Source organism: Neurospora tetraspora, assembly GCF_033439725.1.
Source record: "Neurospora tetraspora strain CBS 560.94 chromosome Unknown B0H65scaffold_2, whole genome shotgun sequence".
Classification (NCBI taxonomy): Eukaryota; Fungi; Ascomycota; class Sordariomycetes; order Sordariales; family Sordariaceae; genus Neurospora; species Neurospora tetraspora.
This window is the reverse complement of record NW_026944384.1, coordinates 3,711,765-3,734,921: the sequence shown is the minus strand read 5'-3', so window position 1 is coordinate 3,734,921 and position 23,157 is coordinate 3,711,765. Positions and strand designations below refer to the sequence as shown.

The window sequence follows — 23,157 nt, the reverse complement described above, 5'->3', positions numbered from 1 at the left end:
AACTTGTTAGCCATTGGAGAGAATAATGTTCCTGGACGGTTCAAAATACATCGTAGAGAAGAGAGAGGGAGATAACTCGGGTTGGCCAAAGGAAACGCTTTGATACGATGGAGGAAAGGGCCATACGACACTGGATATTTGCCGGTCATTACTGACCGAAATACAATGAACTGTGAAGCAAAGACACCTAAATCCACATCGACGACAGCATGTGCATAATGGTCTTTAACAAATAGTTTGTGATGAAACTGCTAAACTGAAAGTGTGCTGGGTATCATTCAATGGTAGTAGTAGACCTGAAATGAGCTCATGATCCGTGTTCTCCCCTTCTGCCTTTATCCTTTCTTCGCATCTGCTGCTCTGCCTTCACAATGTTCGTCTCTACTCATGTTCGTCTCTACTCCAACAGTTGCTCCCTCAGCCACAAAAAGCTGGGGCACATATTTTTCTGAGCAATACTGGGAAGCCATAATCTTCCTCCACAAGCTGTATATCCTTTTCAGCTCCTTTTGACGTCCTCATCTCAATTTTCGTCTCTGGATACACCAGTGGTCAAGCTAGAATTTCATCATGCCAGGAAACATTCTCCTAGTCCTCATTCCCTCTGCTACATCAGCACCGGCAAGACCAGACTCCAGACCCTGCTTTTGCGCGTCCAAGACCATCCACCACCACTCCATCACCGTTAGCGCTGTGCCCTCATACTGCTGTCCGAGGATACCCAACACCTCGGCCCACTTGATAATCAGCTCAGCCTCAAACGGCATTATCGCTGGCTTGAGCGTCTTGCACAGCTCCTCAGGGCCCATGGCACCCTTGGAAGCGATCGTGACGAGTACCACACACAGATAGCGCAACCAACGAGTTGCGTCGACTCGGCCAAACACATCGCACCAGATGGGCGTCGCGCCATCCGGCCCCATGTTAGGAGGCGGTGCTGACATGATGCGCTTGCGGAAATCGACCAGCTCCTGATCATCGTCGTAGCGGTAGGTCTCTGTAGGGATGACATCTATGCGGAAGTGGAGGTATTTCTTGGTATACTTTCTCGTCTCGTAGTTGCCCGGTTCGAAACCCATAGGCACGTGTGGCTGGCCTGTGGTCTCGATGCGGACGCGCTGGTAGGCTTGCATGTTGAGCAGGGCCATAATCATGCCGTCGTTAGTGACATATGAAACACGCTTCTTCTCACCAGCCCGGAAGGCTTTGTCGAGTTCCCGCTTGTAGGCGAGGGCTTGAGCGAGTCTTTCCTCGTGTGCAACCTTGTCGAGCAGGTCGGTGATTCGGTTGGCAATGCGCCAACGCCAGCCATTCTGGAACCGGGAGTTGGATTTAGAGATGATGCCCTCACGTTGGAGCTGATCAACGCCCTTCACCATGAGACCCTCGACCTCTGCTCTAGAGAGGGTGGGGAATAAGCTGTTGCGTTGCTTGCTGATGTGCTCCTTTGAGTATGTCTCTACCGGCGTCACGCATAGTGATCGCATGAATGCCATGGCAAGTGCCAACTCTCTTCTTCTGACATCATTCTGTTCTTTGCTGTCGTCTTCATCAATTGACAGTGCCATTGCTTCCGACGTTGCGTCTTGAAACTTGTTGAACACCGAGCGCTGCGGATGGTTGTATGTCTCTCGCCACTCGCGATCCTCAATTCCTATTCCGGTAACGTTATAGTCTCTCTTGAGAGCATTCCTGGATTTCGGCAGGTCGGCATGACGGAACTCGTCAAGGTTGGAAGCCCACTTGATGAGCCACTTCCAGTCGTATTCGAGGATATTGTCAAAATTGATCTTCGGCACGCCAATTCCATAGGCTTTGAGGAAAGCACGTCTGAACTTATCAGTCAGGTTCACAATACTTGACATACGGTCCTTCTTCAAAGAACCCCAAGTATGCCTGAGCTGGCTAAGCGTCATATCGGGAAAGAGTCTCATCATCAAACCCCAATCAACCACCCTGTCAACACCACCCAGCAATGTAGTGACGACAACAAACGCGGTAACCTTGACGTTATCGCTGCTCCAATCCAGCTCCACTGAACGGTCACCGGAAACCCGCAAGAAGTCATTGTCTGTGGTTGGATAAGCTGTGTGCTCACGCTCCGTCTTGATGGCAGGAAGCTTGATCTTGGGAGGCCGGCCTCCGTGGCCTTTTCGTCCAGGTTTGTTCGGTTCAGTTTTCCGCATCGTGCGAGTGGCCCGGACAGGCCGTACGATGACTCTGTCGGGGCTGCCACCGTCATACGGGAGCGACTCATCGTCCGCTACCTGAACAACGTCATCATACGGCAAGGTATCCAAGTCGAACTGTCGATCCTCTGACCATTTAAGCGTCAGATTCTTCGTACTAGCCTTGGTCGTCGATGAAGAAACGTTGATGAAAATAGGTTTCGACGACACGATGTTGGCTGTGAGTAAGGCGGTACCAGGTGAAGAGCGTTCCCACGCCGCGCACTTGTCAATAAGTGTGGTGACTCTCCCGTATTCCGGATCCTTCCAGCTATCGGGGTTAAATGTGATCCCTGGGCCCTTGGCCATCGCTTCAGCACTGCGAGGTAGATTCTCCTCAGTAAGAGAGTCAAGATCTGGCATCCAACCTTTGACAGCAAAACTGCCATTGTGGTTCTCGAAGAATTGCCACCCCTTTGAGGACCAAGAACCCCGTGACTCGTCTTGAATCGTAGTACAAGGGGCGAACTGAAAAATACCACGGGTTTCTGGACTCCCTCAGCCTTTTCATTATTCGATGTGGCATCATCGCCAGCTGTGGAGTCTTCACCCTTTGATGGGACTGACTTCTCTGCTTGCTTCGACTGCTCTTTTTCTGTGGAAGCACCGGCCTCATGGATGTCGAGGTTAGGTTCTAGAAACTGGACCTCAACAACGCGTTTCTCGATAGGTCGTAGGCTGTTGTCAAAGAACCAAGGCGGCAAGCTGCTTAAGCCTGGATTCCTCATTTTACCAACATGCGGAAGCAATTTGTGCAACTTTCTGAGCGCCGCTTCTTTCTTCTTACTGCCGTACTTAGCCGGCAACAGGCCGTATGCCTTAATCGCCTCGATGACTGAAGGGGGTTCTATATTCTCGTCCTGGTCGGTTATATGTCTCGTGTAAGTTGGTGCGTAAAGCTTTGCGGGGCGTCCCCTCCTCCTCGGGCCTGTATGGTAGGGGGATGTGTGATCCGGCTCCCACATGGAACCATCCGAATCGTCATTATGCGCGCCGGCACGTTTGCTTGGTGTACCTTGCTCATCCAATCTTGCTCTCTTTTCTGGGTGGCCGTCCGGAAGCTCATCCATCGCTGGGCGCTTGTAGGAGCTGGCCTTTTCAGATTCCAATACCCAGAGAGGATCCGTAGAGTCGCGGACTTTCTCATCGTTGTGCTGGGTGTAAAAAGGCGCGTTAAAGACTTCGACTTCGTCAATCTTTCTCCTGCTTCGAAACTTTTGGCCATTTGCGTTGACCTTCCGCTCTTCCTTGCCATTACCAGCAGGTTTCTCATACAACTCCTCCAAAGTGGCGAGCTCTTCCTGCGTCGGTGAAAACGCTGTGGGGATATAGAGGCTTGGATACTTCTCCTTCATCCTTTTCTTGACCTTCATTGGCATGGGATCGTTGGTCTTCACGCCGGTTTTCAAAATTAGAGAAAGTTCGATGAACCTGCCAGCCTCTGTCCTCAGCATGTGGGTGTGGAGAATAGCTAGGTGACGAGTTTCCAGCGCCTTGATTGCGGCCTGATGATTCTTCCAGGTTGGAGGAGATTGGTGTCTGAACGCCCGAAGGTACACCTTAGTCAGGGCATAGAATAAAGATTTGCCCCCAGGGAAAACACCAAAGTTGTTGTCCAGAAGATACAGAATGATGTCACGAGCCTGGGCGGTCCTTTTCTTGGCCTCGGTGGAAAAGCGACTGTAGTCTTTTGAAGGAATGAACTGCACCACTTGAGCTTGGACTTGGTTGGCAGGCTGTTGATGCTGCTGAATGTTGACGGGGTACGGTTCCGGGTATGCCTCATCGGCTGTCTGACTACCCAGTGCGTGACCATATTCCTGTGAATACCGGGAGGGTTGGGGGGGTGATGAATATAAAGCAATATGAGCATCCTGGTGGCTTTGCACATAATGGCCCTGGTTAGGGTGTGGGCCCGGGGCTGCGTAGGAGGGTTGAATATTGCTAGGATCAGGATACAACGAGCTCTGGGCAACTCCAGGAAGAGGTGAAGCACGATCAGAGGCGTAACCGCTGGTACCAATTTGAAGACTCTGTTGGTACGGTATTTCAGCATATGCCGATGGTTGGACTGAGGGTACCGGTTTCCTTTGGTCCACGGGAGATCTGAGACTAGTACCAACTCCGGCAATAGGGAGGTGTCCATCTTGATGACTATATGGCTGTACACGCTGGGGTGTTTGCTGTGCGTCGACAGGATGCTGAATCTGCATCGGATCGTGTTGGCTATCGGAATTGCTGGGTGTTGGAAGGGTATCGTCTTCCTTGGAGAAGTTACTGATGATTCCTCCAAATTTGGGCTTAGGTGCAACATGGGCGATATGAGAGGACAGAGGACCGCTGGCTGCTTGATGTTGCTGATGAGTTGATAGTTGAGCAGCATCTTCTACGCTCTCAATGACATTGTCGGCATTCAACCCACGGAAAGCCATTCCGGCATTCTGAATCGCTCTAACACCGGCTCTGACGTTGGTGCGTGAGCGAGCTGATGATTTTCGAAGTTTGCGCCCGTCCTTCTCCGGTTGAGTGCCAACTGGTGCGTTTTGATTATCTCCAGCACCTGAAGCTACAGAAGCAGCATCTGGCTCCGGTGACATGATCTTCCGTCGCTTTCTTCCGCGTTCTACGATAGCAGAAGGGTCGAAGTTCGGGTTGCAGGGCGTTTGAGCTTTTGTTTGGTGATACTTGAGTCCAATGTCGTTCTTCCAAGCACCACCACATGTTTCGCACTTGTATGGCTTTGGGTCGGCTGCAAGCATCTGCGCCCTACGGCCTCCTCGGACTCGAGTGCTTCCTCCACGACCGCGGCCACCACGGCCGCCGCGAGCAGCTCCACCTCTCGCTGGCGCCAGATCATCTGCAATACTCTGAGGGGTTGATGGTTCAGCAACCACAAACTGGCTGGTGCTTTGATTTGTTTTGAGTGTTGCAATCTCTTTCTGGATTGCCAGGGCTTTTTGATTGTTCTCGTCCGTGTCCTCAAAAACAAACACGAAGGTCCAGGAAGGATTCCCGTCACTACTTTCCTTGGTCACAACAACCAAACCCTTGCCGTCTGCCCAAGGGACGTCCCGCACAGCCGGATCATCCAGCATATCATCAAGTTTGATGGCGAGAGGTTCTTTGCCAGTTTCTTCTGAGTCACTGTCGAATGTAACCGCCCGGCCTTCCGGAGAGATCTTCAGCTTTCCGGCAATGCCATTATATCTCGCATTCAGTACGGTCTTTGGATGGTTGGTACCTCCCAAAACGGACGATGCCGGAGATCGATCCGCATCAGACGCCCGAGGAGTACCCAAGAAGCTGGGGTCCTTCAACTTATCTGATCTGAACACAATGACAATGGACTTTCTGGGTCGTCCAGTAGTTTGTGGGTTTGGATTGAGAGACCCAGGAATACCTCTGTAGGCACCAGGTGGCCTCTCTTCCACAGGCTCGGGAGACGCGGCCTCTGTGTGGTTTGCGAGGTTTTCAGGGTTGGCATCATCTCCATTCACACTCTGGTCTACTGGCGTGATGGGCTCAAAAATCGGTTGTCCTGACATGACAACATCGTCTGGGGTTTTGGATGCCTCAGCCTCGGTCTGTGACATGGCTTCAAGTCGGCTCAGATGGCGGCCTTTTCGCTTTGCCATCGAGCGAGGCTTCTTGGCCAACCGGCAGATTTCCGTAAGGGATAGGTCTGATGTTTCGGGGAACGATTTTGCTCGTACTTGGCCAAAGCCATAGGCACTGGCACCGGTCGCAGCGGGTGGGCTGTCTTCGGCATCATCTTCAGCAGCAGGGTTTGCCACGGAAAACATGTAGGCAGAAGTCTTTCCCTTCCGCTCCAGTCTGCTTACAACTTGGAAATGCTTGAGGTGCGGTGGTTGCTGCGTTTCAGCGACCTTGGTTAAGTGGCTTGCCATGTACCGGCGAAAGGCGTATCCGACCGTGGCAACGCTGACCTGAGGATTCGAGGCTCCTGCTGGGCCTGCGCTTTGTATCACTTCAAATACGTTTTGAGCAAGGGGCTTTTCTGGAGCCCAGCCAGGGAAGATACGGCGACGCTTGGGCTTGGGCTCATTTTTCGCCGCCTCATCGGCTTTGGTGGCTTTTCCGAAGAGAGCAAGCGCGTTAGGTTTTGGCTCCCGATGGCGTGTAGCGTCCGAATAGAGCGATGTCTTCTTGCCTGTGGCAAGAAACTTTTCCCATTCCTCGTCTGTTGGGTCCCTTATGAACTTGAGACAGTCCTTGAAGACTTTACGTGCGCCAGGAAAGGTGGCAGCGGTGTACTTGAGAACACCCAAGTCGACGATGCGTTGACAGTTCTTGGCAAGGGTCTTCATCTGCCAGTGCTTCCCCACGACGCCCATCTTGGACCTCAAATCGGCATAGCGAATGACTTGCCATGCCTTGACGACGCCGACGAAGGTCCGAGCGAAAGCCTCCATGTCGATGTTATCCCTAGTCCACCGATCATGCCAGGTAACGGGCTCCAGGTCCTTGGTAAGCGTCTCGACTGACAAATCAAGTCCACCAGTCTCAGTCTCCAGAATGGGGGGCGCGAAGTCGATAAGCCAGAGCTTGCTAGTTTTCATTTTGGACACTACTATTGTCCGCTTTGCGATGTAGCCTTTTCTGGCAAGAGAATCGGTTCGCTTGGGAAGGGAGCGCTTATCCTGATCCACCAATCTTCGAAGGTCGCTCTGCAGAATGCCTTTGTCTCTAACAGAGGCAATGCCAAGCAGACACTTCCATTCAAGAACGGGGACTCTCTTGTAGTCTACACCATGGCGAGTGAGAGTCTGCCAAACAAGGTCTTCGGCAGGGTAAATTCGAGGCCGAACAGTAAGTGACGCCTTCTTGGATTTCGATTTGGAGGCTTTCTTCTGAGAAGCAGCTGCTTTGCTGGGTTTGGACGCCGGCTGTTTTGCTTTTGGTGCGGATTCTTTGGGAATGTCGACAGGCTCGCCATCGACTTCTGCTCCATTGCTCTCAGCAGCTTCGGGTAAAGCGAGAACTTCTTGTAGCTCAAGCTTGTTGTAGCGCTTATTCTTGTTGATGAGGATTTGGGGTCGGGTTCGCAGCCAATCCCAGGCCCAGCGAGCCGATACCATCTCGGCGGGTGAGAATGAGCTTTCATCGAGCTTCTCTTCATCTTTCTGTGTGATTTGCGCCGCCACAGCAGCGATATCTTCTCCTGAAGTTGCATCTCGCCGCGCGTCGAGGGTGTTGTGATACTGACGGACAATTTTCAGTAGTGCAGAGACAGACACGCCTTTGTAATATCAAACTGAGTCAGTATTCAAGTTCATCTCAAAGATGCATCACTTTGTGTTTTCTCTTGTCTGCGACAAGGCACCTTGAAGTTGACTGCAAACAAGAGTAGCACACTAATGTTTGTTGCCAAGCAGAAGATAGCGCGGTGGGATATTGGTGTAAGAGAGTCGAGATTGTTGGCTGGAGGTACTGATGCGAATGATAATGAGAAACGCAGAATCAAAAAGAACTCACCTGTCTCTCCGGAATAGGCGATCTCGGGAATGAGACCCTCGAGCAAAACCTCGAGACCGACGCCGCTCATAATGAGTGAGAACCGTGGTGCATGACGGTCGGCATGAGGCGATAAAAAAGGATGGTGGAAAGTTTGATGCTGGGACTCGAACCGAAGATCTCTCGCGATGCAATTTTTTCGCTAGGTAGTAATGGCGAGCGGTTGTAAGCCGAGTGGGCGGACTGGGGAGCTGGCTTAATTCTTGGTGGTGTCGCTTTTGGTGGAAAGGATCTCGCTTCGAGTGCGACCGGGGCAGGAATTTTTTTTGGTTATCAGACTGGACCGTGCAAAAGGAATGACCGCTGTTTCTGGTTTCTGTCGGTACAAGTGAATGGAGGGGGACGAGCAGCAGATGGAGATAAGATGAATGGCAGTCGCAGACGAGGGGCAATTGTTGAAGTTGACGGACCGGCACATGCGACGAGTGCAATTGAAAATTTGTTAGAGCAATGAGCACTTTCCGTTTCGCAACTTCCACTTTGGCCAGGTCCAGGTCCGTCCGTTGTGTGGGGGATTGGTTTTTTTGCTGGGGTGGGGTGCAATTGGAGGAAGCTCCCGTCGTCTCAGAATCGCAAGTGAGTGCTCTTTCCATTTCCCGATTGCGAGTGTTGATGACGAATGACGAGTGGTGCTCATTTCACTTTCTTATCACCGACACGACAGGTTTTTGGCAGGTGATTGCACCGATTGGGATGCCATGGCGCTCGGCAACCATGATATGCACTACCGGGGCTACCACAAAGAATTGACCTCTGCATCCAAAACCAGCAGTGAGCGGTTGTTCAATATCCCTTCATGTTATAGTATTACCCTGCAAAGAATTCGATTACGCTCCTTGTAAACATTATCAGATGCGTGCCAGCCTTTTGTGTCACCGTACAGAACTCCATTGAAATGCAATCCATCACCCAATCCGCCTAACCGCCTCCCCCTAGCTAAACGAGCGTATTAGGTCTCCGCTCAGCCATAAGCTTGCGGTATTGTGCCACCACGTCTTCACGGACCTTTTGTAGCTCCTCACGCTGTCGTAAACTTCCCGCAGCCTTGGGAATCCCATCAACATCGACCGTCGCTCCGCCGACTAGCAATTTCTTGCTAGGAATCTTCAACTCGGGAGGGGCGTCCGCCACTTCGTTGAGACCGACCTTGGCCTCGCCTCGCTTCTTCTTGATTTCCTCCCACGGATCATCCTCCTTCTCCTTAGACTCGCCAAGGTACCTCGAGCCCTTCTTGCCCTTCTTCTTTTTCTTCCCCGCTTCCATGTTCAGCTTCCAAGTGACGCCCATAGACTCCTCCTCCATCTCCTTCTCTTCTAGCTCTTCCAGTTCTTCCTCTCTCTTCTCCTTGATCTTGGCGTCTTGTACCCTCCATTCGTCGTAAAGCTTGTGCATCTTCATCTCCTTCTTCGTTCGCCAGACTTTGAGGCCAAGCGGGTCCTTGCCATTCTTGGCCTTGTTGTTCACCAAACCACTGATGGGTAGCGCGGCGTCTACACGCTGGCTGAACTCTGAAAGCTTCTCGCCTGGTCGGATCTTGAGTTCGGGCTTTGATTCGGTTTCTTTCTCGGAAGCGGGCGTCTCGTTGGAAGCGGCGGCGGCGGCGGCGGCAGCGGCCTTTTTCTTGGCCTTCTTGCTGGGTGGCGGTGCGCCATTGTCGAGCCCGGAGCGCGGCTTCCTTCCTTCGGCAAAAGCCATCAGACGCTTGAAGGCGCGCGGCGCATCCTGAGTTTCAGGTGCTCGTTTCCTTTTGGACGAAGTCTTCTGGGTCCCATCGGTGTTCTTCTTTTGCACAGGCTGTTTCTTCTTGGAAATAGTCGTGGGCGGGAGCGGTTTCGCTATTTGGGTTGGGGGAAGGTCGAAGCTGTGTCGCAAGTCAGATATCCATCAATTGATCGTATGATGCGCCTTTGTTTGCTTACGTCGACAGATCCTTCTCGCGGCGAGTATGTTTGTGAGGCATCGTGAATGTTTCAGGCTTCTTGCTGTCCTGAATTGTCTCCTTGCACTGCTTCAGCCGACGTCAAGGTCAAATGATGCTGGTCCCTGATGGATTGAATGTCCGATGTTGCAAAAAATTTCCCCACACATTCGATAAGATAAGAGAGGTGTACCCACCTCGTCCACTTAGCTGATGGGGCTCGTGCGTCCACCAACGGGCTGTTCCATGACGGGATCCACCAGTGGAGGACGCAGCTTGAGACCCACCTTGAGATCGATCCACTGCTGCAACCCCACTTACGACATCACCTTAACAAAATCCCCCATTTCTACCAAATCCACCCAGTGCGCCAACATTCAATGTGTTGGTCGGAGACATCACATCACCGGCGTTGTTGCCGTTCACCGTTCTTGTAATCATCAGCCCTTTGATTCTGTGCAAAGAGTTCCTTGCCAGATATCTATTCCACAGGCTGGCTGCGATAACGGCGGGTGTCATCACTTTGCTACGTTATTGTTTTGTCTTCACAAACCTAATCACGGTTGTCAGGGAAACGCACCGGTCACATCTTCACTGCATGTTGGAAGGCTGCCATGCTGCGAACATGTCTGAGTGCTAGTGCACTACGGCTGTCGTGCGCTTAGTAGCCGGTATCGGGCATGCGCTTTCTGATCCCCCGTTGTTGATTTGTTCCCCGATCGAAACGGCGGTCGCGTTTACCTAATACCTACCTACATCCTCTCCATCGTCGTCTCGGCTCATTTTGGTTCTCTAGTATATGGAACCTGTTCCCGAGTCTCCGGCATTTCTCCGACGGAGGAGAAGAGGAAAGGCGGGGTGCGGGGTATGATCCCTTTCGGCGATTGGTACGGCATAGTATTCCCCTCTGCCCCCTCTCCGCTGTGTTGTTCATGACGTCCAGTCGATCGTGAACCGTGCGGTCCCGTCGAACAGGTGTATTGGCTTGATATAAAATAAACAAGAACCTTCGTGTTATATAAGACGGACTTCTGATTAACTTCACCTATCTACTTTACCGTTTGTTTAAGACTAATTCTACACGCTTCGCCGATATCAAACACAAGATGCCTGAGCAAAGACTCGCTTCCCTCGATGTACGATCTTGTCTTAACCCTTCTCAAAGTTTGAAACTAAATGATGAGGCACACAGAGCTCTATCGTTAGCCGCCTCCCGGCTTACTCCCAGTCTCTCTTTGAGGCCAAGACACAAAAGGGCTTGACCTTCGAGGCCATTGCCCAGCAGCTGGGGCGGAGTGAAGTTGCCGTTGCCGGCTTGTTCTACGGGCAAGTCCAGGCCTCAGCCGAGGATGTCGAAAAGCTGTCCGAGTTGCTCAGTGTTCCCAAGGAAGCCCTTGCCACGCAGCTGATGGGATTCCCTGACCGCGGCCGGGCAGGCCCCATGCCTCCAGTTGAGCCCTTGATCTACCGTCTGTACGAAATCGTCCAGAACTATGGCTATGCCTTCAAGGCTGTCATGAACGAGAAGTTTGGCGACGGAATCATGAGCGCCATCTGCTTCCACTCTACTGTTGACAAAGAAGTCGACGAGACTGGCGCCGCGTGGGTGGTCATCACCCTCAAGGGAAAGTGGTATGTCAAATTGTGTTCCTGTAGCCACCACACATTCGCTGACGAGAGCAGGCTTCCCTTTACTCGCTTCTAGATGGAAACAAGTTGGACTACCTACCTTTGTATCTATTGGTCTCCCTTCTTTGAAAAAACCATGGCTCAGTCTCGCATCGCCAACCTCGGCGCTTCACCGCGATAGACGGCAATTTCCGAGGAGGACAATGCACACGCGACCACTGTAACATAGTATCACATTTTCTTCATCGGCATACCTAAAGGTTTCGGGACCGAAGAAAGAAGGGTCCACATGCATATTTGGGACGATTGACGTTGTCGGTGTCGAGTTGACGTCGAGTCCTTTTTTGGTGGGGCGGAGGAACAATAGGAAGGAGGAAACAATACTAAGCGCCACACATCGCCAACCAAACAAACCCCTGAGTAGCCGCCAAACATCTACGCAAAGCGGTATGCGTACACTACAATATCAAGAAGTAAAAATAATGGTTAACTTCAATCATGCACAAGGACGTTGCATTCTAGAACCTTGTCGGGCTTCTGTACACGCGAGTGCCACGTGCAAGTGTGCATCACATCTCTTGACATCATCCAGTGGCATGCCTCCATTGCAAGCAAAGGGATGAAAGATGGCAAAGATAGTCCCTTGTTCGTCGAGTACAATCTCAAGATATGCACAATACTAAGCGCTCACCACATGAGAGAATAGGACAGCCCGTCGAAACCGTCGTTTTGTTTGCTGTCAAAGAGGCCTGCGCAATGCGAAGCCGGTGATGCAGTGTCATTCTTCCCCCCTGGTCTAAGAGCGATAATAGCAAGGCAATATTGGAGGAGATAGCTTCAGACTGAAGTTTGTTAGAAGATTCAACGAAGTGGAAAATCTATAAGAACGTCCGTCTCCTCGTCCCCAACTCTGGATTTTCTTTTCCTCCTCATCCCACAACATCCTTTGAATTCATTCAATAAACAACCCAAAACCATCAACATGCCTTCCACCGCTGCTTCCACCAAGGTCCCCCAGACCACCATGAACTTCAACGGCTACTGCGTTGTTATGTAAATAACCTCACAGTGCCTTGAAGGGCCAACGAGAGCATTGAGAGGCAGATGCCAACCAGCTTTCCTCCAGCAATCTTCCGACAAACCATCCATCTCACCTGAGTGATCCTCTTCTCGCAACATCACTCGATGAGAACCACAGAAGATCGGTATCTCGCCTCTCAACGTCAGACCAGCAATCTCATTTTCCCTCTTTCCTCGTGGAAAAGCCCAACTCTCGTTCCGCCACAACAGCAACCTCGCCTAGGAAGTTTCTTGTTTCTGCTTCATGGTGGGCTCTGCACAATGGGAGCACCCACTGACAACACCGGAGCGGTGAGGATCTCTCCTTGATGGGAATGGAAAAACCTTTTGTCAACCGGGGATATACATCCGCACACATCACACACACCATCCTTCACATAAACAACTTTCGCTTCTTTTTGTTGGGGATAACTTCACACGGGACTACTTTTCGTCCACACGGAGCTTTCCCTCTTCACTTTCGGCACTCAGGCAACAACCTCATCTTTCCCTTTCTCTCTTTTGTCACTCGACATCAACAACCCTCTGCGAACTAAGGAAATCGCCGGCGGGAAAAGATACAGCAACTTCTTCTTCGGTTCTTCATTCTTCGGCAAACGTCACCTGCGAGTCGGCGGACTCGGACCTTTCAATCTCGACTTGTTTTATCCGGCTGGGAGGGAGCTATTTCGCGACATGCTTCTCTCTTTTCTTGGGTGGAGCTTGCACGGGATTGGGTATGGCGCTTGGTTCACCACTCCTTTTTCTTTGCGCGCTTTTCTTGGAAATTTCTTGGATAGGATTGTGGAGGGGGGAGTCTTCCTCTCTCTCTCGGGGGGAAGGGCTCGCGGGATGGAGTTTCTGGAGGGCGAGGACCATTATGGGGGGATTTTACTGTATCTTTCTACTCTTGGTTTGCGAAGGGGAGGGATTGTGGGGGTGAGGGGACTTGGATGGAGGATTTGAGGAGTGTTAGTTCTTTTGATAAAAACCCCCCGGTTGACACCATATCTTTTGGATCCATGACTGTGACTGTGATCGTGACTTTCTTGCCATCGCATGCTTCTCAATGACACTCTTTCGAGCAACTGGCTTCAGTGACATGTGTTGACTTGCACATAGAACACTGATCGATCATCAAGGCAAGATACTTGGAGGACTGGCCTCGGCTCCGGGAGAACAGACTGAACTCTATCACGTATATTAGCTTCATGTCTCAGACACATTCAGTATCCGTTTTGGCCAAGTTTGGTATGTGATGTTTGCGCGGGACAAGGCTCCTTCACTGGGAGCCAAGTTTGATGTTTCAGGAGACTTTCATGAAACCACATTAACACGCGCTGCGGGTAGCTTACGAAGAAACTAGGCAGAAATACACAAGCGAGGTAGTATTCCCTAGCAATAAATCCCGTCATCCAAGCGCATCACCGAGAGAAAACGCAGAGTGTCGTGAACATCACCGTCACCACAGGCCCATTGTGACTCGTAAGGGTTAGGGTTTGATGTGCCACATTCAGAGAGAATGTGAAGGGAACTTCCAGGGGCTAGACTGTGGATATGCTGGGCGCCAAGCAAGCCGCCGACCCACCAGGCTTATCTTATCGGGCAATGGCAGCCATGTCAAAAAAAAGTTTCCAGAACTGCAGGCGCTGCGGCTTCTCGAGCTCATCATCCAAATCAATTGTACAGCAACCCCACATATTCACAATGCCGCGACAGTCCACCCGCACAAAAAAGCCGGCCACCAAGGCTGCCGAGCCTGAGAAGGTCGAGAAGGTCGTCGAGGAGAAGCCCCAGAAGGAGCAAAAGAAGCGTGGCAGAAAGCCCAAGCAGGTCGTCGAAGAGACCCCCGTAGAGGACAAGATGGAGGTCGAGGAGGAGCAGAAGGAGGAGGAAACCACCACTCAGACCAAGGCCGACGAGCAGCAACCAGAGCAACAAGAGGGGGCCGGTTCAGATTCTGAGGAGGGTAGCGACGACGAGGAGGACAACGATCTCGATCTTGATGCACTTGACGAATCCGATTCCGACTCAGAATTCGAGCGCGACCTGAACGAGAAGCAATCCGCCGCCGGCATCCAGGCAAACAAGTACCAGAAGGCCGCCGAGGAATCGAGCGACGAGGAGGAGGACGAGGATGAGATCGACATTGACGAGCTCGACGTCGACGGAGAGGAGGGAGAGGAGGTCAAGGCCATTTCGAAGGCGCGCCAAACAATAAACAACAAGCAAGGTCTCCTGATGGCGCTCAAGCGCTTCGCCCTCGACACAACCGACAAGGTCCCCTTCGCCTTCCACCAGTCCATCGTTGCCAAGAAGGTGACGGAGGAGTCCATCCCCTCGATCGACGACGACCTGGCCCGCGAGCTGGCCTTCATGAACCAGGCGCTCGAGGCCGCCCGCGTCGGCCGCGCCCTCCTCCGCAAGGAGGGTGTCCCCTTCACCCGCCCTACCGACTACTTCGCCGAGACGCTGCGCAGCGACGAGACCATGGAGAAGGTCAAGGCCAAGCTTATCGAGGAGGCCACGGCCAAGAAGGCCTCGGCCGAGGCGCGCAAGCAGCGCGACCTCAAGAAGTTCGGCAAGCAGGTGCAGGTGGCCAAGCAGCAGGAGCGCGCTAAGCAGAAGCGTGATACGCTCGAAAAGATTAACCTTCTCAAGAAGAGTATGTGGTTCCTCTCCTCCCTTTTCTATTCCCTTCTCAATCCCACAACGATCCCTTTTCCTTCCCTTCTCCTCCCCTTCCTCCTTTCAGTACCAGCCCGACTAACCCTCCCCCTTAAAACAGAGCGCAAGGACGGCGGTGGCCCCACCGGCGCCAACGAAGCCGAAGACCTCTTCGACGTCGCCGTCGACAACGAGCTCAAGGGCGGCCCCGGCGGCAACAACAGCAAGAAGCGCGGCCGCGACGGCAAGGAAGGCGGCGGGCCCAACGCCAAGAGGCAACGGAAGGACGCCAAGTTCGGCTTCGGCGGCAAGAAGAAGTACGCCAAGTCCAACGACGCCATGTCGTCGGGCGACGTGAGCGGGTTCAGCGCGAGGAAGATGAAATCGGGCGGCGACCGTGGCCGTGCCGGCGGCCCAGGAGGAGGCAAGCCCCCCGCCAAGAAGTTCAAGCCTGCGCCTAGGCCTGGTAAGGCTAGGAGAAAGGCCGGGGCTGGAAAGAGGTGAAGTGGTGAAGTGGCTGAAGTAGCAAGGAGAAGCAGAAGAAGATGTGAATAGCAGTCGGTGTCATGATGGGTAATTGTTTCCAACCTAGTACAACAACAAGTTCAGCACGGCAGGCTGGTAGGGAAGGTGGTAGTAGCGTGTATAAGTATACATCATCGTGGGATCGGTCATACAACAAACATCATTGAAGGATCAGATCAATTAAGTAGCCACTACCTTTACCTAGATACCTAAAGAGTTCTTTTTCATGCGTCACAGCTCGATGGTGTTACCGGATTTGCTCAAGGTCGTCTTCTCATGCCATTTGTCTTGCAGAATGGTCACATCCTCACCCAACAACTGGTACTTTACTTTCACCTTCACCAAAGGGTTTGATATCAGCTCTTGGACAAAAGCAGATGTCAGTCACCGCAGTTTAGGTGAGCATCAACTGATCATGGGCAAGCCTCATAAGGGCCATCGCTGCTTTAAGATTACTACAAAGTAACTAGTACACGAGACAACCCACTTCCGCTCCTCAAACCCTTGTGATAAGGGGTGTAATGCGCAACACCATCGTAACGCCCGCTTGCTGCTGCTGACCGAGACGTACCTAAACCCAGACCCAAACCCAGATAGACCTAGAAAGACCCATAACCACCAACGCCAGACATAGACCCGCCTGCCCTGAATTCGTAAGCAAAGAGAGAGTGAAAAATAGCAAAAAGCCCCTCATCCAATCTAACCCCACCGCTGTGTAGGATTAGAAAGAAAGCACCACCTGAAGGGTATTTCAGTGGTATCACATTAGCTCCGGAAAGAATTGAGCGATCTTATTCGGATTTCCAAATTCGGACCTGCCCGGTTCCGGAGTGACGGGACTCGTTGCCGTCTCCATGCTAATCATGCTACTGGTCGTGCTATTGTTCGTCAAGGTGGTGGTGAGGCTGTAACCCATGCTGGCTGCCGAGTAGGCCTCTCCCAAAGCGGTGGTCAACGAGGCACGCTTCTTCTTGATGTTTCCCTGGGCGGGTGGTTGCTGGGATCCTGCCCGTAGTAGTTGCGGGGGCTCCGTGATGTTGCGGACATTGGGGATGTTAGACGGGTTGTTCGCTGATTCAACGTTTGCTAGCGGGGTCCGGCTTCGAGGTACGGCGGGATCTGTGGTTGTTCGGACCCGGTTGGGGGTGAATGATGGTATTGTGGGACCCAAAAACTTCTTCTGGGCATGTTGTTGGGGACTCTCGATCTCGATGGCTGGCATGAGAGCTGTGGCAGCGCCGCGTGATGACGTCTTCTCGTTTGCGGCCAAGCCCTTCGAACTGACGAAAGCCGTAGAGCGGCGTTGCTGGGGATCCTGCTCGTAGTACTGGTCCTTGATAGGATGTACCAGAACAGTTTGGTTGTGGATAGTCAAGATCGAGTTGGTAGGTACGTTTACCCAGTTTTCTATACGGCTTGTTAGCTACGTCCCCGTGCACTTGATTTTGCATGGACTGACGAAACATACCTCTCTCAAAGGACAAGGGCTCACTCGCAACCAACACGACGTCAGCCCCCTTGTCGCTTCGTTCCATCTGGTAGTCCCGGTTCTCGGGATCCGCCTCCCTTGTCTCCCACAATGTCCCGGAGGAGTAATACAGACTGGCAGCCTCGTCCGTGGAACTACCGACGTATCGGGTGCAAATGATCGAGTGTCCGTCTGTGAGGGCGAAGTTCAAAAGACTACGGGTGTCGATGTTCTCCGAGTGTACTAGACTCTCTGGGATATTGTCGATCAGCTCGTTGATGATGTCAATCGTCCTGAGCATAGCCTTTCGCAAAACGGTCGGCCCAAAACCACCCTCGGGTTGCGAGCTTGGGTCGAAGCCCATGCGTTCCAGTGTATCGAGGAAAAGAGCGAAGGCCCACTCGCTGTCGGTTCCGCCCGCCACACCCAGGTACCACTTATCGGCGAGGCGCTCGCCAAGTCTTCTCTTGATGTACTTCCATCCTCCCAGTCCGCCGTTGTGCATCCACATAAGACTTCCATGGCAGAAAGGGTGGCAGTTGTCCTCGCTCAGGGTGCCTTCGGTAGTGGCTCGGACATGGGCGAACACGAGATGCGAGGCGGTCTTGGAGGCTAGACGCTGTAGGTTTTGGCAGTTCCAGGCGGGGGTCGTGGACGTAAACAAGCAAGGTGCGGAACCGAGCTTGGGGTCTGTGTAGAATCCTATACCGAAGCCATCCGCATTGTTTTGGCCGCGACGGGTGTCCTGCGCCGTGAGATCATGGTGAGTCACAGTACTCGACGGTGAAATGGTTGCAAAGGGCGAACAAGGGGGATATGCATACCAGTCGCAATCGTGAATCGAAAGACTGCTTGAGAATCGAATGGGCGGGGTCGAGGACAAGCTTGGAGAGCAGGATCTCGTCGCTTCCTTTGTATACCTGTTGATGTGCCGGTTAATCAGCAGGTGTTTTCATGACGCGATAACCGGATCAAATGTTGTTGTCTTACCAGGAACCGACACATGGCCGACGGTGTAGACTGAGGATGAAGCTACTTAAGGTATGACAATGCCGGCAATTGCTCGTCTGCAGCAGCGTGGGAGCGTCGTACTAGTTGCTACCGTGTCGTTGGATTGAGGCGTACTGTTTGCTGTTGAATCGAAGAGAATCGTTTTGTTTGTTGCCTTCTAGAACCGCAATGGCGAAGGGACAAGCGGCGAGGCTGTCGACAGGACTTTAAAGGGCCAAGCGTGTCTATGACCGACAAGGACTGGGCCGACACAAAGGGTTCAAGTATGAGTCCTGGAGAAGAAAGGCGGGATGCGGGATTGGGTAATTGGGCCCTTTTGGGCAAAAGACTGAGACGGGGAGCTGGAAAGACGGTGGGATGGGATTTCAATCTGGGGTCCAGTGCAGGTCGCCGACAACGAATACCCCAGGGCAGCGTGTCCAGTCATAGCAGTCCAGCCCATTCAGGGCTGACGGTATCGCCTGCGAGAATGGCGGAATGCAAGGCGCAACAGCCGGGACCCACTCCAGGGTCTCCAGCTTGCCACACTGGCTGCGACAGGCACGACTGGCACGTTCTCGGCACTGCAGCCGAGGTGCCAGGTGCAACGGGAAGACTGGCCGGGGGACGACGGACGGGACGGCATCGACGGAAGCGCGGCCGTTTCTTTTTCTGTCTGACGTTTTGTACATGTTTCCCATTCATGTCTTGCCCTTCCAGGCGGACAAAGAAGTCCCTGGCGAGAACCTCATGTCCTAACAATTCAGCTGGCCAGGGTTCCATGTCTCTTGATTCTAGGTAGCCGCCATCACTGGAGATACATGTCTCTTTTCTGCTGTCCAAACATAGGCAGAAAATTAATACCCGAGTCACAAACATTGCGACACCCTCCGGAGCAAATGGGTGCTCAACTCCGTGGCTGTCTCGCTTGTTTGCAACGGGACCATCGTACACAATCACACCAGCTCATTGTTCCTGACAATGGGAAGATCTTGTTTCATGTCAGCTACCCGGATCAGTTGCCTACTGCTCAACAAACATCAGACATCTCTAGTAAAAATTCACCATTCAAAGACCTTATGCATGCGACTTGTACCGAACTGACGAGTAGTCACGATGCAGTCGACTAAATTGTAAAGAAAAATTACATTGAACATCAGAATCGTATACCCATCATGAGGGCGGCGACTTGAGGGACGGGATCTCAGGATCTTGGGACTGCAGGATCCAGAAGGATCTAGATATCGTTTGCCACTACAAAGCCTCTCAAACACTAACAATTACTGCCCCACTTTTAGGTCCAACGCAGCCAGCCAGGTCGTCGCCCCGGCCCACGGGCACTGTCCCGATTTTTGTGGGTGGGGTGAGTTTGGCGGGCTGGCGTGGGCTGCGGCTCCCAGAATCCCGTTCGGCTCCCTGAATTGTCAACCCTGACCGGGCATCAATGAACCACTGACGACAACACTACCCGATCCGACTCCGCGATCACACCCGGACTTCTTTTTATCCGACTCAAGGGGTCCTGTGCCCTCTGAGACCGACATACGACGCCGACGACATACGACGACCCTCGCCCTTTGATCGACGCCTAGATGCCGTGCCTGATTGCATGATCCGAGACAGGCACCGCTCCGTCGTTCCTCCATCATGAGCGCACAGCTTCGCGCTGCCGGGGCCCTGGGCCCCGTCGCCCGGCGTGTGACTCTCCGAGCTATTCGCCCGTACCATAGCCAGCTTCCTACCGGCGGCCTTCAACGAACTGAGCATGCCTCGCGAGCATTGCGGCGCTCGATGCGCTTCCCCGCCAACTCCTACCACAACGCCGTCATTGTCCGGAATGCTTCCTTCATCCGCTTTCTCCCCAAGCTGGCCCTCAAGTTTGCGCGCATCCCTGCCTTGTTCGGCACCATGATGATTGGAGGCGTCGCATGGATTCAGTACCAGGCCATCCGTAAGCAACCTACTGCCTGAGTCTGCTGGTAGTTGAGGACCCCGCTAACAGAGACACAGAGGTGAGCAATTCGGCCCAAGAAGTCTTCGGCAACGTCAAAAATACCGTCACCACAACCGCCTCCGGTCTATGGGGCAGCGCCGTCGATATTGCCGAACAGACCAAGCGAGGTTGGGATAACACAAAGGAAGAATTCGACCTACCTGAATGGCTAGGGAACCTCTTCAAATCAGAGGGCGGACCTGAAGGGGGTAACAACAATGGTTCCGGACCTGGAGGACCCGAGCCCCCTAAGAAAGCAAGGATGGGCGCCGCCGCCGTTGGTGCTTCAGCAGCTGCTTATGGTTACGATGATGCGGCCGAAGAGGATGACCGGACCCCCGAGGAAATCTCCAAGGACGATCAGATGATGTATATGACCAAGATGATGATCGAGATTCGGAACCTACTCCAGAAGGTTGGCCAGTCGAGCACGGTCTCCCTGCCCTCCATCGTTGTCATCGGATCTCAGTCGTCGGGAAAGAGCTCGGTTCTCGAAGCTATTGTTGGTCATGAGTTCCTGCCCAAGGGCAACAACATGATCACTCGCCGACCGATCGAGTTAACGCTGGTGAATGACCCCAAGGTCAGCGCCGATTACGGTGAATTCCCGGACCTTGGCCTTCACAGAATCACCGACTTCTCCCTGATACAAAAGAACCTTACCGAGCTTAACCAGTCCGTTCCCGAACGCGAGTGTGTCTCCGACGACCCAATCCGTCTTACCATCCACTCACCCCGAGTCCCGGACCTGTCTTTGATCGATCTGCCCGGTTACATACAGGTTGCTGGAGAGAACCAACCCCGGGAGCTCAAGCGCAAAATTTCGGAGCTTTGCGACAAGTATATCCGAGGCCCCAATATCATTCTCGCCATTTCTGCCGCCGATGTCGATCTGGCCAACTCGACCGCCTTGCAGGCAAGCCGTAGGGTTGACCCCAGGGGAGAGCGGACGATTGGTGTCATCACCAAGATGGATTTGGTTGATCCGGAAAAGGGTGCTGCAATTTTGAGCGACAAGCAATATCCTCTACGCCTGGGTTATGTTGGTGTGATTTCCAGGGCTCCTCAGCAAACAGGGCTGTTCAAGCGGGATACCGGTGCTCTCGTGAGACAGATCAGCAAAAATGAGAAATCCTACTTCAGCACTCATCCCGAATTTGGCCCAGACTCTGGTGTCAACATCGGCACCGTAACACTACGCAAGAAGCTCATGCATGTCTTGGAACAGCAGATGTCATCCAAGTTGCAGGATACAACAGCTGCCATCCAGCGCGAGCTCGAAGAAACTTCCTACCAGTTCAAGGTCCAGTATAACGAGGAGCCCATGACGGCCGAGGCATACCTTGCTGCGAGCCTGGACGACTTCAAGCACGCCTTCAAGAGGTTTGCTTCCAGCTTTGGCCGCCCTCAGATGCAGCAATTGCTGAAGGAAGCGCTCGACCAGCGGGTTCTCGATCAATTGGCAGCCAAATACTGGAACAAGCCCATCGAGGATCTTTCCCCTGCTCCGTTTGAGCCAGAGAACATCGCCGATCTTCCAAAGGCGGACCCCAACTCACAGTTCTGGCATATGCAGCTTGATACCGCAACCTCAGCCTTGACCCGGCTCGGTGTCGGTCGCTTGGCTGCCACCGTGGTCGCCAACGCTATCCAGGCCAACGTTGACAAGCTCGTCAACAAGTCGACCTTCGCCAAGCACCCCTCTGCGCGCCAGGTCATCAACGAAGCTGCCGCCACCGTCCTCGCCGATCGTTCATACACTACCAGCGATGGTATCGAATTTTCTCTCAAGCCTTACAAGTATGAGGTCGACATCCAGCCTCAAGAGTGGTCGCAAGGGCGGGATCACGTTGCCGGTGTTCTCAAGATGGAACTAGATCATTGCCAGAGGGCCATGGGGAACCTGGAGAATTCCGTCGGAGGCAAGAGAAAGCTGAAGGAGGTCATGAACTTTGTCGACAAGGCTCGCAAGGGCGAGATTGTTGTCGAGGGCGAGACCAGGAACGGCGCCGGTGGATTCAGCGCTGCTTTGCTCCAGAAGGGTATGTCTTATTCCCCCACCTCCTTCCCCCTCTTTGATGTATCAACTAACAAACATCCAAAACAGGCCGCGAAGCCGTCTTCCTCCGCGACCGCGCCGACATCATCAACATGCGCATCATGGCCGTCAAGTCGCGCCAGTGCAAGTCTCTCGAGAACAAGTACTACTGCCCCGAAGTCTTCCTGGACGCCGTCGCCACCAAGCTCACCCAGACCTCGGTCCTCTTCCTCAACGTCGAGATGCTCAACGACTTCTACGCCCGTTTTCCTCGAGAGGTCGAGTTCAAGCTGGGCGAGCAGATGCTCGGCGGCGGGCTCGAGCGCTTCGCTTCCGAGGACCCCCGCATCCGGAGACACCTGGATCTGATCCGCCGCAAGGAGCTCCTCGAGCTGGTGCTGTCCAAGATTGAGGGGCTGAGGAGGTTCAATAGGGCTGATGATGATGTTGATAGTGCTCATAATTATCATGGGCATGGGCATAGGGCTTATAATGGGAACTTGGGCAAGAAGTCGTCGTCGAGTTCGGGGTCGAGTTCTTCGAGGGGGAGATTTGGGTTCTAAAGCAGAGAGTTGCGAGCAGTGGGAATGGAAAGGGGGAGAGGGATGAAAGGTGACTGATACGGTGTACTAGAGGAGAAGAGAGATGGGGAGAAAGAAACGGGCGAAAAAGACAAGGGAAAAGAACAGACTTGTTGTGGAAGTAGTGTTTATGACTGGGAGTGTTCTGTCTATAGGTCAGCAGGAAGGGATCGGAGGTAGAGGGCGTTTGTGCTTGAGAACATTTTGATTAGGTTTCTTGGTCGGGGTTTTGTCAATTATCGCATGGAGGAAGCGAGTTGATTGAATTCGTAGGGTACTTTCTGTTTCTTCTGGTGTTAGATCGCAAAGGCAGGCAGGCAGGCAGGCAAATCTGGGAATCGATTAGCGTCGTCATATCAAGAAAGGGCTTCATATACTAGTCTACTCAGTTCAGTTTTATTCTGCTCTTTTAAAGACGAAATGAGAAGGAAAACATCTCGACCATTATGAACTGACATGGGACTTGGGCAGGTGTACGGTGCAGAAACGCTTGTCTGATATCAAGCCCGCTAGACTTTACTTTGCC

At 52.9% G+C, this 23,157-nt stretch overlaps 7 protein-coding genes across 7 annotated transcripts; 4 read left to right on the top strand and 3 right to left on the bottom strand.

Annotated features, from left to right (window-relative positions):
* Window positions 1-227: 227 nt before the first annotated feature.
* On the bottom strand, window positions 228-7,794 carry B0H65DRAFT_568376 (uncharacterized protein; the record flags this gene model as incomplete). Its single annotated transcript, XM_062830390.1, is given in 3 exon segments — window positions 228-2,696; window positions 2,708-7,488; window positions 7,725-7,794. 3 exon segments carry the CDS (start codon window positions 7,792-7,794, stop codon window positions 558-560), a joined length of 6,990 nt encoding a protein of 2,329 aa, XP_062684593.1. The 3' UTR covers window positions 228-557.
* Window positions 7,795-8,489: 695 nt separating this feature from the next.
* On the bottom strand, window positions 8,490-9,933 carry B0H65DRAFT_113405 (uncharacterized protein). Its single transcript, XM_062820615.1, has 3 exons — window positions 9,879-9,933; window positions 9,683-9,762; window positions 8,490-9,624 (listed from the first exon to the last, which is right to left on the bottom strand). Exons 2-3 carry the CDS (start codon window positions 9,721-9,723, stop codon window positions 8,700-8,702), a joined length of 966 nt encoding a protein of 321 aa, XP_062684592.1. The 5' UTR covers window positions 9,724-9,762; window positions 9,879-9,933; the 3' UTR covers window positions 8,490-8,699.
* Window positions 9,934-10,554: 621 nt separating this feature from the next.
* B0H65DRAFT_113388 (cyanate hydratase) lies at window positions 10,555-11,464 on the top strand. The gene is made up of 3 exons (XM_062820614.1): window positions 10,555-10,817; window positions 10,874-11,313; window positions 11,365-11,464. Exons 1-3 carry the CDS (start codon window positions 10,788-10,790, stop codon window positions 11,384-11,386), a joined length of 492 nt encoding a protein of 163 aa, XP_062684591.1. The 5' UTR covers window positions 10,555-10,787; the 3' UTR covers window positions 11,387-11,464.
* Window positions 11,465-14,035: 2,571 nt separating this feature from the next.
* On the top strand, window positions 14,036-15,795 carry B0H65DRAFT_519421 (eukaryotic rRNA processing protein EBP2-domain-containing protein). Its single transcript, XM_062828717.1, has 2 exons — window positions 14,036-15,034; window positions 15,158-15,795. Exons 1-2 carry the CDS (start codon window positions 14,077-14,079, stop codon window positions 15,538-15,540), a joined length of 1,341 nt encoding a protein of 446 aa, XP_062684590.1. The 5' UTR covers window positions 14,036-14,076; the 3' UTR covers window positions 15,541-15,795.
* Window positions 15,796-16,321: 526 nt separating this feature from the next.
* On the bottom strand, window positions 16,322-18,034 carry B0H65DRAFT_506723 (putative 20S proteasome subunit alpha type 2; the record flags this gene model as incomplete). The annotated part of the gene is made up of 4 exons (XM_062828085.1): window positions 16,322-16,968; window positions 17,030-17,774; window positions 17,854-17,949; window positions 18,020-18,034. 4 exons carry the CDS (start codon window positions 18,032-18,034, stop codon window positions 16,322-16,324), a joined length of 1,503 nt encoding a protein of 500 aa, XP_062684589.1.
* A 116-nt stretch (window positions 18,035-18,150) lies between these two features.
* B0H65DRAFT_113354 (uncharacterized protein) lies at window positions 18,151-19,146 on the top strand. Its single transcript, XM_062820613.1, has one exon. It carries the CDS (start codon window positions 18,267-18,269, stop codon window positions 18,819-18,821), a length of 555 nt encoding a protein of 184 aa, XP_062684588.1. The 5' UTR covers window positions 18,151-18,266; the 3' UTR covers window positions 18,822-19,146.
* Window positions 19,147-19,553: 407 nt separating this feature from the next.
* On the top strand, window positions 19,554-23,079 carry B0H65DRAFT_113291 (P-loop containing nucleoside triphosphate hydrolase protein). The gene is made up of 3 exons (XM_062820611.1): window positions 19,554-19,970; window positions 20,030-22,054; window positions 22,120-23,079. The coding sequence occupies exons 1-3, from the start codon at window positions 19,667-19,669 to the stop codon at window positions 22,611-22,613; spliced, it is 2,823 nt and encodes a 940-aa protein (XP_062684587.1). The 5' UTR covers window positions 19,554-19,666; the 3' UTR covers window positions 22,614-23,079.
* Window positions 23,080-23,157: the final 78 nt, after the last annotated feature.

Bases quoted from the DNA above. Each gene is read 5' to 3' on its own strand.
- B0H65DRAFT_113405 (XM_062820615.1), bottom strand. From the start codon at position 9,723: ATGCCTCACAAACATACTCGCCGCGAGAAGGATCTGTCGAC. The intron at 9,625-9,682 runs GTAAGCAAACAA...CTTGCGACACAG, and splicing joins CGCGAGAAGGATCTGTCGAC to CTTCGACCTTCCCCCAACCC.
- B0H65DRAFT_113388 (XM_062820614.1), top strand. From the start codon at position 10,788: ATGCCTGAGCAAAGACTCGCTTCCCTCGAT. The intron at 10,818-10,873 runs GTACGATCTTGT...TGAGGCACACAG, and splicing joins AAAGACTCGCTTCCCTCGAT to AGCTCTATCGTTAGCCGCCT. The intron at 11,314-11,364 runs GTATGTCAAATT...TGACGAGAGCAG, and splicing joins ATCACCCTCAAGGGAAAGTG to GCTTCCCTTTACTCGCTTCT.
- B0H65DRAFT_519421 (XM_062828717.1), top strand. From the start codon at position 14,077: ATGCCGCGACAGTCCACCCGCACAAAAAAGCCGGCCACCAAGGCTGCC. The intron at 15,035-15,157 runs GTATGTGGTTCC...CCCTTAAAACAG, and splicing joins GATTAACCTTCTCAAGAAGA to AGCGCAAGGACGGCGGTGGC.
- B0H65DRAFT_113354 (XM_062820613.1), top strand. From the start codon at position 18,267: ATGACCGACAAGGACTGGGCCGACACAAAGGGTTCAAGTATGAGTCCT.
- B0H65DRAFT_113291 (XM_062820611.1), top strand. From the start codon at position 19,667: ATGAGCGCACAGCTTCGCGCTGCCGGGGCCCTGGGCCCCGTCGCCCGG. The intron at 19,971-20,029 runs GTAAGCAACCTA...ACAGAGACACAG, and splicing joins GATTCAGTACCAGGCCATCC to AGGTGAGCAATTCGGCCCAA. The intron at 22,055-22,119 runs GTATGTCTTATT...CATCCAAAACAG, and splicing joins CGCTGCTTTGCTCCAGAAGG to GCCGCGAAGCCGTCTTCCTC.